Here is an 11225-nt window from a genome sequence, read left to right as displayed (position 1 = left end):
GGTGGGGCTCGCGCCCTAGCGGCGGTTGGCGGCGGCGAGGCCGCAGGAGCGCGGGAGGTGGTGCTGCCGGTGGGTTGCCATGTGCCCCCGCTCCGGGCGTGTGGCAGGAGCGCCGCGCCCGCGGGCCGCCCCGCCGCAGCTCAGTGGTGGGCGCGGCGTGAGCAGCTCCGCGACTAGGCGCGGGAGGCAGGGGCTGAGCCCGTCCGGGAGCCCGCCAGCCGGGGCGGGCTCTGCTGGGTGCCTTCCCGGCGCCTTAAGCTGCTGCTGAAGTGAAGCGTGGGCTGTGGCGTCGCCGAAGCGGTGCGAGTCGCCGGAGCGGCGCGGGGGTGTGCGGCGGTGGGCGCGCTGCCCTGTCCCCTCCGCCAGCCCCGGGCGCGGTGCGGCGCCTGTGTGAGGCGGCTCGCGCCGGGGCGGGCGGGGCCTGGGGGGAGGGAGTGCCCCGGCTGGCAGCGCGCGTTGGAGCTCGGTCACGCTGTGCCGTTAAAAATAGGGCAGCAGTAGGTTTATGTTCGGGCTGCCGGCCGTTTGTCTTGTGCTTAAAGATACTGAGGCGAGCGCAGGTAGGGTGGCCTGGGATTCCTGGGTTGCAACGCTGGTGACAGATTTGCCTCTGTAGTTGGTGTCACACGGCACTCGGGGGGGGAGGAAGTTTGCTGGTTTTTTTCATCGTGGTGTTTTTTGTCTTAACCTGGGTTTAACTTCCGTATAGACGATGACGTAAATTAAGAGTCCAAAGCTCAGCATGTGTGTCCAGATGTTATTTAGTTTATTTTATAGCATTTGTTGTGGGACAAAGGCAAATCCTCTGGAACACAAAACTTACTGATGATTCTTGGAAAAGAGCTTTTTTTTTTTTTTTCTTTTGAATGGCCTGAGTCTCATCACTTCCTGAGAACAGATCGTCTTATTTGCTCACTTTGAATAGATAGCCAGTACCATGAACGTGATAAATCATTGAATCTGAGAACTACGATATTCATAGAAAACCCTTGCGTGCTAACTTACTGTAGGTTTACTGCACCATTGTAGAGTAATGGCTGCTACAGGGGTGATGACTTGGACTAGTTAGTATGTCTTTTTCTTTTTTTTAACAGAAAAATAGATGTGAAGCAACCATGCAAAGGTCATATCTGTGAAAGCTGAAATTGCAGTCATTGCACCGAAAGCAAAAGGATATTATTTCAGACTTTGTCTAAAACTTAGCTTCACAGAAATAATACGGTTTTATTTTCACACTGATACCCTGTAACAGTATTTTCCTGTAGAATAGTACAGATAAGTGTTTGTGGGGGAGGGGGGACAATGTTACCCGCGCAGTCCTTTCAGGTCTTAGGTGTTACAGGTCTTACCTTGTTATGTGTGACCTAGGGGACAAAACAGGTGAAAAATAGAGTGTTTGCATGTGGTTAAATAGTTACTGATTGGTGTGTGCTCATGGAAACCAATGTTTGACAAATGTTAAACTGTTTAAAGTTTGACAGACTCTGTATATAGACTATTGCTGCTACCAAGAGAAGGACCACTACTTGTCCTTCTGCTACACCATACCTTTGTGGGCACAGGTAACTAGATGGTAAACTGGAGGGGATTTTTTCAGCTGAAAACAAACATTCTTCCCCTCCCTTCTCCTTTGTAGGACTGTTCTTCAGCTGGAGTATTTTCCTGTATAGTTGATTATGGACTCCGCAACACCTGCTCCAGAAGAAAGTTCTGGAGAGTCAGGGAAAGACAGGATTGTGTCCTCTGGCAGCTCTGACCACTGAAGGTTTTCAGCCAGGCAGAACCTCAGGGCTGATTTCTTGGCAGCAACAGGGATATGGGTGGACGAACGTAACCTTTTCCAGAATTTCAGCCTTGATATTCTCTGGAGAAGATCAAGTGCTACCTAGTCCTTCTCGGGGTTAAATCGGTTAGGATGGCCTAAGCTGCCTTTACAGTAGTTTCAGTGACTCCAGGTTACTGAAGCGGAGGAGCGCTTGTATGGTCTGTGCTGTTAACTGTCCCAACAAGGGAGTGGTGAGTTGTTACACTGCTCAGACCACATTCATAAAGTCTTTGAACATGCTCATCGTTAATAACCCTTCATTAATTTTTTTTAAAAACATCTTTCTCCTCAGCGTATCAGTTCTTTCTTTTATTAAGGATTTTGTTTGTTTGCCACCACGGTTTCTGTTTACCTAGTCTTTTTTACATACCACTAATGCTTGAGCGAATGATTGTGCTTTTCTTCAGGGTCTTCTCTGGTATTGTATTAATACTGGTAGAACTGAGTATCTCTGAGTTCCCTCCCATATGATTAAAATACTGTCTTAAGATAAAATGCATTGAAAACTCTGATGTGGCATGTGTGTTGCAGATTTTTTTTGTTGGTATTAGAACAAGCAGATAAGGTTCTGACAGTAGCTGTGCAAAAAGGAAAAAAAAAGGACAGAAAATAAGTCTTACCTATAACGTATTTCTTAATACGGTAGCTGCTTGCTTTCTTGTTGAATTAAGGGTTTTCACTGGCTACTGTTTTTGACAGTGAAAAGGAAGAACTGAGGAGAAAAACTATGAAAGTATTGGTTATTGGCCTTGGAGGGTAAGTATCAGCAAATTAAATTTCCTTTACAGCTGAAGACTGGCCTTCCTTTCAGAATGGTGTAATTTCTATTTATGAATGGTTATCTTTTGAAAATAGATTGAGAAGACAACATATAATGGTCTCATTTTATGGCACGGAACAGTCAAGAAATTGTTCTGTGCCTGTTGGAGAGCTCTGGTACCATCTCTAACCTCTTTCTTGGCATTGCTAGTCACTGTCTGAAAGCTGCTGAAATCTGCCAGGAAATTTTCTGGAGGTAGAGACTAATTAATTTGAATAAACTTGGGGGCGGGGGTTGGATTGTGTCTTTTTGCCTAACTATACAGAAATGTGTGTGTGAGCTTATACATATGTTTAAAGGATTGATTTCTGTCTTGATGCAGTTTTTACTATGTTTTCTAATTCAGTGTGACAAATGGGGGGAAAACAACGCTGTCGGAAAAGCTTAAGAAAATGTTTCCCAACTGTGACGTAATCTCTCAGGATGACTTCTTTAAGGTAACAGTTTAGATGGAAAGACCCAATAGGTAAAAGTAGGCTTGAGTAAATTTTAGTATCCTTTCTTTTCAGTTCTCCTATTGATACACTTTTAAAACTTATGCTGCTTAATATAATGTTAACTTATGAGAAAGAGAAATAAAACAAGCACTGGGGTAATGGAACTTGCAGTGGCCAAAACCACTGAGTATCCTCAACAAAACTGAGTATTAGAAAAAAAAGAAAGTTTACTCTCATCTTTTAAATGATTTAAAAAAACCTTTTAAAATAAGGAAGGGGTGCACATAGGATGCAGTTTTCAAGATACTTTGTGCTAATGAAGTTAATGATACTGTGTTAACCTTACACTTGTAGACCAATAGGTAGTTTCTTGTCTCCCAAATCAAAACAGGAAAACAACTTTTGCATTTACATTGGAATTGATTGTTAAGGAGGGTAAAGGAGCTGTTATTTCTGAAGTGAAGCGCTAATGAACTTAAGAGGTATGATTTGGAGAATTTGTTGTTTTAGATACCATACAAACACTTCATATTTAAACAGTTATGTACAGCAGTTTAAATTTGAAGATAAATTTAATCAGTTTGGATACAAAAGTGTGTAATCCTTGTTTTTGTAACTGTACAGTATTTATCTGCGACAGCGGTCATAAAACCAGCCTTGAAAATATTCAATTTTTCTCCCCTTCAGCCAGAGTCTGAAGTAGAAACAGATGAACGTGGATTTAAGCTGTATGATGGTCAGTAACTTTGCATTCCTTTTGAACACTCTTATCGAGATTCTGTTGTGCTGAGCTTCAACACTTCTTCCCCTGCTCCTCTTCCCTTCTGAGCAAGGCAGTAATCAAACAGTTGTTTCAGAGCAATCCTTTGCTCAGTTTCTTTCATCCTTACTGAGATCAGTAAGAAAACTTGCTGAACTAGCAAAGAGCTCAAGCTAGTCAACCTTTCCTTTTCTCTCTTTAATCTTTTCCTCTGTTTCTACAGTTGTCTGGTGCGGTAGCAAATCGTACTGTTCAGTTAAAAGTATTTGCCTGCAGCACTAGAATAAGCTTAACCTCATCATTTTCTATGTAACGATTTTTTTTTTCCCCTACTCTGATATTGAACTCATGGAACATCACCACTGAGCCTCTTTCATTGTCATATTCCAAATAAGTCAAAACTTGAGTTTGATCCTGACATCTTTATTTCATGTCAGATCTCACATGGACACCGAATGTTTTATAGTTCATGGTTAATGCTGGCTGAACATGCCATGCCAATTTAGTCTTACAAACTTCTAGATCCAGATCCACTTCAAGGCCAGTGCTTTGGTTCAGGTCATAGCTAGTTGGGAAGGTTGCTTATTAGCTAATTTCTTGATACTTGGTGATCACAAAATGTGTTAGTCAGAACCTTAAACGTTGGCCAGAACCTTAAAATATATCTGAAAACTGACCCTTTATCAACTATTGCAGTCTTTGAGTCAGCTTCTAGACTTCATGAAACTGGAATGTGAAACTAGAGGGAGAAGTTAAACATTCTGGTCCAAATATCAGGGTTTAATGCTGTTCTTAAAAGCTCCTCTAAAACGTGTTTGTTTTTATCTGTCCTGCCTTCTGTCTGCCATTCAGTAGGCACTCAGTATGTTCTTACACGTCTACAGGCAAAAGCAGGTGCTACATTGTGCTGTTCTGCTTTCTATGCCATCCTTTCAATCCATGCATTCCCACCCTCCAAATACCTGAATCCAATAAAAACCCAAAGCAAAACATTTTGAGCACCTGCTCTCTTCACCTGTGTCAGTGACAGCTGACAGAAGGGTAGACATCTTGGGGTAAGTTTTTACAAGTTTTGTGGAATAGGAGAACAAACAGTCCCTACAGCCTCTATGATGGGAAGGGCAGTGAAATGAGTTCACACACTTTTTTGGTGCACAGAATTCAGAAACCACACCCACCAGAAATACCCCAGTGATGGGGAAAACTTTAGTTTCAGGGTATTGTCAGTTTTGAACGTGGAACCTCTTACATATGTGACAGTATTTTACAGGTAATCATGTGCCCTTTCATTTAGACTTGTGTGTAGATTCTTACTGATTAACCTAGGGGTACTTAAGGGTTCTTTTTTTTTTATTCTCTGTTTTTAAGAGGTGACTAACTTTCTGTTTTCATCTAGTACTTGATGCCCTCTATATGGATGAAATGGTGAAAAGTATTCGGAATTGGATGAAAAGTCCAGCAAGCTCAGGTGTTGTGACAGAAGGGCCACAGAATACATGTGACAATCTGAAAAATACAGATGACGTTTATATTTTGATTGTTGAAGGCTTTCTGCTATACAATTATGAGTAAGCAGCAAATGTAACCTGATATATTAAAAGCTGCCCTAAAAAGGAAGAAGGAGCTAAATATGTTATTATCTTAGGCCACTTAATGAACTATGGAATAGAAGATATTTTTTGACCCTTCCTTATGAGGAGTGCAAAAGGAGAAGGAGGTAAGATTATTCAGTTATTGGTCACAGAGGGTCACTGTGCTCCCCAACCTGGAGTGGTTCTTTTATATTTGCTTTTCTTCAGTGCTTGCTAAATGCTAGCTATTAAGATCATCTGTCTTCTGTGATTCTGGGGGAAGATTATGTGGCTCTTTAACCCACATTAACAAAAGCATGCACAGATGGGGGTGGGGGGGTGTTTGTTTGGTTTTGGGGTTGGTTTGTGGTGCATGGGGTTTTTTTGTATATTAGAGCACAGGGATATTAAAGTGTTAAATGCTTTACAACCACTTAAAAGAGAATTTGTTGTCCAGATAAATTATGTAGATTGCTGACAGCCTGTTGGAGTTAAACCATGTTTAAAACCAGAAACAGTGAAGAAAACCTAAGTAGTCTTATCCTTTGTTGAATACAGCTACATTATTATTATTGTTCATGTATGCTTTTAGTATATGCTTTGTTTAGACTGTGCATTAGTTGTACCACAGATCTGATATAGATTATTGAGCCAGTATCTGACTTGCCTCCAAATTTGGACCAGTACTTTGTGCTTGGGGCAATATATACGCATGAAGTCAGAATCTGCTGACTGAGTGAAGAAATGCACTTTGTTTCGGTTGTTTCCAGGTTCTTAGTTTCTCACTAGACACACCTTTAAAGGACTTTAGTGTCCAGACTGGAAATGACTAGACAAAACAGCTATTCACTTAAAGTTTGAGAAATCTGTATACCCAATAAAAAAAAGAAAGCTAATTTGCTTTGGTAACTCTTTAAATACACCTGTCCTGGTTTCGGCTGGAATAGAGTTAATTTTCTTGGTGGCTAGTGCAGTGCTGTGTTTTGGATTTGGTGTGGGAACAATGTGAGCAGGGACTTTTCATTTCTCCTTTCTCAGGCCTTGCTGGTGGGAGGGCTGGAAGGGGCAGGGGGCACTGGGAGGGGACACAGCCAGGACAGCTGACCCAAACTAGCCAAAGTGGCATTCCATACCATCGAGCCATGCTCGGGTGCCCAGGGCTGCTGGTAATTGCTGCAGAACTGGCTGGGCATTGGTCAGCGGGTGGTGAGTGGTTGTATTGTGCATCACTTGTTTTCTGTTTGGATTTCATTCCTCTCCCCTTCTCCCTCCTTTTCATTGTAACTGTTACTATTATTGTTGTTCTTTAGGTTTTATCTCAATTGTTAAACTGTTCTTATCTGAGCCCTCGAGTTTTACATCCTTTTCTGATTCCCCTCCCCACCCCCATGGGTGAGGGAGGAGTGAGTATGCAGCTGCATGGTACTTAATTACCGGCTGGGGTTAAACCACAACACCACCTCAATTTATATAATTTTTTAAAAAGAAACTTTTACCTTATCTTAAACGTCATTTGATTGGCGGAAATAAGTTAGCTAGAGTTCGTATCATAGTTTATATTAAAAAAAAGGATCCTCCTTTGCCCCAACAGTTAGGCAGCCTGCCAGTCTTTCTTTCTTTATTTTGGATAGATGCTGTTATTAAATCAGCTGACGGTAGGGGAAAATGTAAAACTTGTATGGGAAAGCAAACGTATTTTTGTATAGCACCAGAGTCTATCAGCCAGCAGATACACTGGGGTACTTCGATGGACACGTGTGGCCTATGTATCTGAAATATAAAAATGAATTGGAAGAGAATGCAAGTAACATTGGTATGGTATCCTTAATTTTAAACTTACAAAATGCTTAATGTGACACTTAATGCAGTTTTTGTTGGGTTGTGGTTTTTTTAATGGGGCAAAGTTTTCTTCAGTGTTTTTTGTGGCACTTGAACAATAGGTTTGGGGCTTTTGTTGGTTTGTTTTTCAAGTGTATAGGGTTTTTGATTTTTCAATAATGAAAATTATGAAGTTAAAGAGAAATATTCTGATCACTAAGTCCCTTTAACAAGCTAGTTTGTATGTGCATGTGTGCATACATGTGTATGGCTAAATAAGGAGCTTCTGGGGCAATACAGAACAGAATTGAAATAACAGAATTTAAATCCTTATTGAAATCCTATGATCTGAAGATAATTCCTAGGGGCTGACTGTGCACACCACAGTCACCGGTCCTATGTGAGAAGTGCCAAAGCCGGGCCAGCTGATGGGGCACTGCCATGCGCTTGTGTGATGTTCACACTTTTACAGCTCTTGGACTTACCACCTCTGGAGTGGTGGCCAGAGGAAAGAGAAGTCAGGTGGCTGCTTCATCAGCATACCACTTCTTACTGTGCAGTGAGAATGGAACCACAGTGCCCCTTCATGACTTTCTCAGACCCTGAAGCTGAGGAAGAACCTGAGCTCTTCCACTGCATAGGAACCTTTCTGCTGAATTAAGCCATTGCTCTGCAGTCCTAATGTTATTACCACTGTCCTTATGGAAACTTTTATACCACAAAACCCTGTAAATTAGTTCTCAACTAGAATACTTTTATGTTATTTTTTAATATGTAAAATGAAGTTGGGAAAGAATAAAAGGGAGGTATTGGTCTTGTGTTTTATTTTTTCGTATCTTCTGATGGCTCCTGTAGAAATACTGAAAATTTTGCCAGTTGCTATTACAGGTGACTGGCATAGAACTCATGAAACTTCTTGTTTAATCTTTCTTAGTTTACTTGGATGGAACCAGATCCCAAGAGGAGCTTCTGTCCTATGTGTATAGTGATATAATACAGGAATTAAAAAAGCTGAGGGAAGGAAGTAAGTACCATTACTGGAAATTGACTCTGCTTATCCCATTCCAAATTACCAAGAAGCCAATTCTTTCGTATGAAAATACTGTAAGGATTATATAGCTCTGTGTCTCCTTGGGTATTACAGTCCTTACACATTTGACCATTACTCTTAAGTCATTATAAGCGATACCTTAACTTCCTTGAAATTGGGTGTTCTGAAATAACAGATGAATCCACTGATTATCTGATTTATCTGAATCCACTGATTTATCCGATGATAAAATAATGATTAAAAAAGGGGAAACAGAAGGAATATGGGGCAAAACATCGACATCAGATGTGTTAGTGGTATTCGTTTCTGTTACACAGTGGTATCATTTCTCTGTTTGTACATGACACTACAGTTTAAATTTGTACTTTTTAATTTTAGATCAGCAGTTCGCAGCATGATAATGTAGAAAGCCTTTGGTACAAACTGAAAACCCCAGGACTGTCATACTTGGCAAGCCAACCAACTGAGCAGCTGTTATGTGTATGTCCATAATACCAGTTCATGGAACACAAGTAGATTAGTAGTGACTATTAACTGTGTAAGCCTCAGATATTGCTGAGTAGTATTGCTAGTCCATTATTCTTTAGAATTCCTTTAACCAGTCATGCTTTGGCTGATCTTTAAATCTGATTGAGTGTGTACATTTTAAAGAATATAAACATATTTTTGTGTACAAAACTATAAAGATGCAGTTCTGTTGGTTTAATAAGCATATTTGAACATGGATGAATGCAATTTGAAATGTTCCTATAGAAATGACAGTAATTATCTCTAATAATGGGCTTCTAATCACTGATAAACATGTCTAGAGGAACTAGCTATGTGCTGTGGCAATAGTAATTTCAAGATTGTATAAGCTGTTAACGTTGCTTATTCAGTAACTGAAGCTGTTAATGAATACATCATAACTGAACTTAGACTTGCTAAAGACCTCTGTGGTGTTTGACAAGTAACTTTTATGTTGTGCATTGGTTGAAGCAGTTGGGAATGGCTGTCTAAAAAAACCCAACAAACAAACCTGAGGAGAAGTCAGGTTGTTGGAAAAAGATGTAGAAGAGAATGTAGATGCATCACTAACAAAATTAAGTGCACATATTGTGCAGAGATCAAGGATTGGGATAGCACAGACTACTAGGCAATAAATGCATGCTTCAGGGAGGAGGAAGGAAGAAATAATTCTTACGGGTATTCATAGTTTAGATTGAAATTATAGTAATGGAAGTGTTAAGAAAGCAGGTATGCTAAAGGTATGTTAAAGCTTTGTCACAGGGTTTGTGTACGGATATTTAGATATAGGAAACTGGCAAGTTGAATCATATTTTGTTGCTGAATAAGGAATGTATTAACTCTTACATTTTCTATGCAGTGTCTTACATTTTCATCAGCCAGAACAAAAGTCAAGCTAGAGCCAAGTAAAGGATGCACTATATTACCGTGTGTCAGCTGATCACAGGGACTGAAGTGTAATGCTTTATTGTTAACAGTATTAAGAGTCTTAAACCTGTAAGAAAAAGGTCTTAATGAGATTAAAACTGTGTTTAAGACAAAGTGCTTCCAAATGCTATTTTGTATTACTACTTTGCAATAAAAACTGCAAAAAAAAATGCATTCATATCACATTTGCTGAAATGCAGTGATGAACTGTCTGACCTTGAACTGTATTTTTGTTTTTATTTCCCTTTGGAAGGTGTGCAACTGTGAGATGGTGGGTAATACTTGGATGGTTGTGGTGTGTTGACTTTGACTAGGTACCAGGTGCCCACCAAGCTACTACAATCACCATCCTCAACTGAACAGAGTGGAAAAATTATATGATGAAAGGCTCATGGGTCAACATAAGGGCAGGGAGATTGCTCAGCCATTACAGTCACAGGCAAAACTGACTTGGCTTGAGGAAGTTAATTTAATATATTGCTAAGCATATCAGAGTAATGTAAGAACAATCTTCAAAGATTTTTGTCCCCCTTGCCTGCCTTCTGCCAGGGCTCAGTTTCACTCCTGGCTTCTCTACCTCCACCCACTGAGCGGCACAGGGGGATGGGGAATGGGGGTTGTGGTCTGCTTATCACATTTTTGTCTCTGCCACTTCTTCCTTTTCACAATCTTCCCTTGCTCCAGCAGGGGGGTTGCTCCCATGGAAGACCGTCCTCCACAAACTTCTTCAGCGTCTTTTCCATGGGCTGCAGAGATCTTTTGACAGCTCTTCTGAAACCATCACAGTGTGGAGCTGCATCAAAATACTATGTAGGCATCTTACGAAAGGGTATTGCAAACAAAACAGGTGGTGCTGCTTTGCTCCGGTGTAAAACCGGTGGACTCGCATTTTCAGTTCCAGTTTCTACCTCTGGAGGGAGTCCATAACGGACTTAAAAGAAGGGCAACTAATGTGATCAAGGTAATGGGGCAGCTGCTTGGTGAGGAGAGACTGAAAATGCTGGGACCCTTCACTCTGGAGAGAAGATTTTTTTTGGGGGGAAAGGTCAAGGTTTACAAAGTCTTGAACGCTGTGAGCTGAGTGGATGCAGAACTTGGATTAACCAAATAGTACAAGTACTAGTTTAGGGGGCATTCCTCCTTCACTTGAAACAGACTGACTAATTATATTAAGGTGGTATTTCACACAGATGAGGGTGATAACTTCATACAGCAGACTGAGCTTCAGAGATTTAATGCCATGGGAGGCAGACAGTATATTCAAGCTCAAAAATGATTAGGAAGATTCATTGATGCTATGCCCATACAAAGCAGTAAAAGAGGCAGGCAGTGGCTATACCACATATGGACTGTAGAAACTGGCCATGCTTACCCGTGGTGCCTAAATTGTGTGTCCTGTTGCCAGTTGCTACAGCAACTTGCCTTCCTGGGAAAAGACAATGAACTCAGAATTCTGAGGCTCTTTGGGAGGTACGGTATTTTAGATGGTGTGATAAAAGCTTACAGTGA

General features: G+C 41.0%; 1 protein-coding gene across 7 annotated transcripts; it reads left to right on the top strand.

The window, feature by feature from the left end:
* Positions 1-461: 461 nt before the first annotated feature.
* Positions 462-9935, top strand: NMRK1 (nicotinamide riboside kinase 1). Of its 7 annotated transcripts, XR_005101853.1 has the most exons (10): positions 2525-2581; positions 2681-2840; positions 2992-3082; positions 3770-3818; positions 5239-5410; positions 5488-5559; positions 7120-7226; positions 8166-8255; positions 8661-8762; positions 9649-9935. XR_005101853.1 is itself a non-coding variant. In XM_037373017.1 (9 exons), exons 2-9 carry the CDS (start codon positions 2553-2555, stop codon positions 8678-8680), a joined length of 630 nt encoding a protein of 209 aa, XP_037228914.1. In that variant the 5' UTR covers positions 462-560; positions 2525-2552; the 3' UTR covers positions 8681-9935. The 7 variants fall into 7 exon arrangements, 6 of the variants coding, with proteins under 6 accessions (XP_037228914.1, XP_037228913.1, XP_037228918.1 ...); XM_037373017.1 differs by lacking the exon at positions 2681-2840 and adding an exon at positions 462-560 and having other exon boundaries at positions 8661-9935; XM_037373016.1 differs by lacking the exon at positions 2681-2840 and adding an exon at positions 590-1562 and having other exon boundaries at positions 8661-9935.
* The last annotated feature ends 1290 nt before the right edge of the window (positions 9936-11225 follow it).

Source organism: Falco rusticolus, chromosome Z, assembly GCF_015220075.1.
Source record: "Falco rusticolus isolate bFalRus1 chromosome Z, bFalRus1.pri, whole genome shotgun sequence".
In the NCBI taxonomy this organism is placed as follows: domain Eukaryota; kingdom Metazoa; phylum Chordata; class Aves; order Falconiformes; family Falconidae; genus Falco; species Falco rusticolus.
Note: the sequence above shows the minus strand (reverse complement) of the source record. Positions and strands in the feature narration are given on the sequence as shown.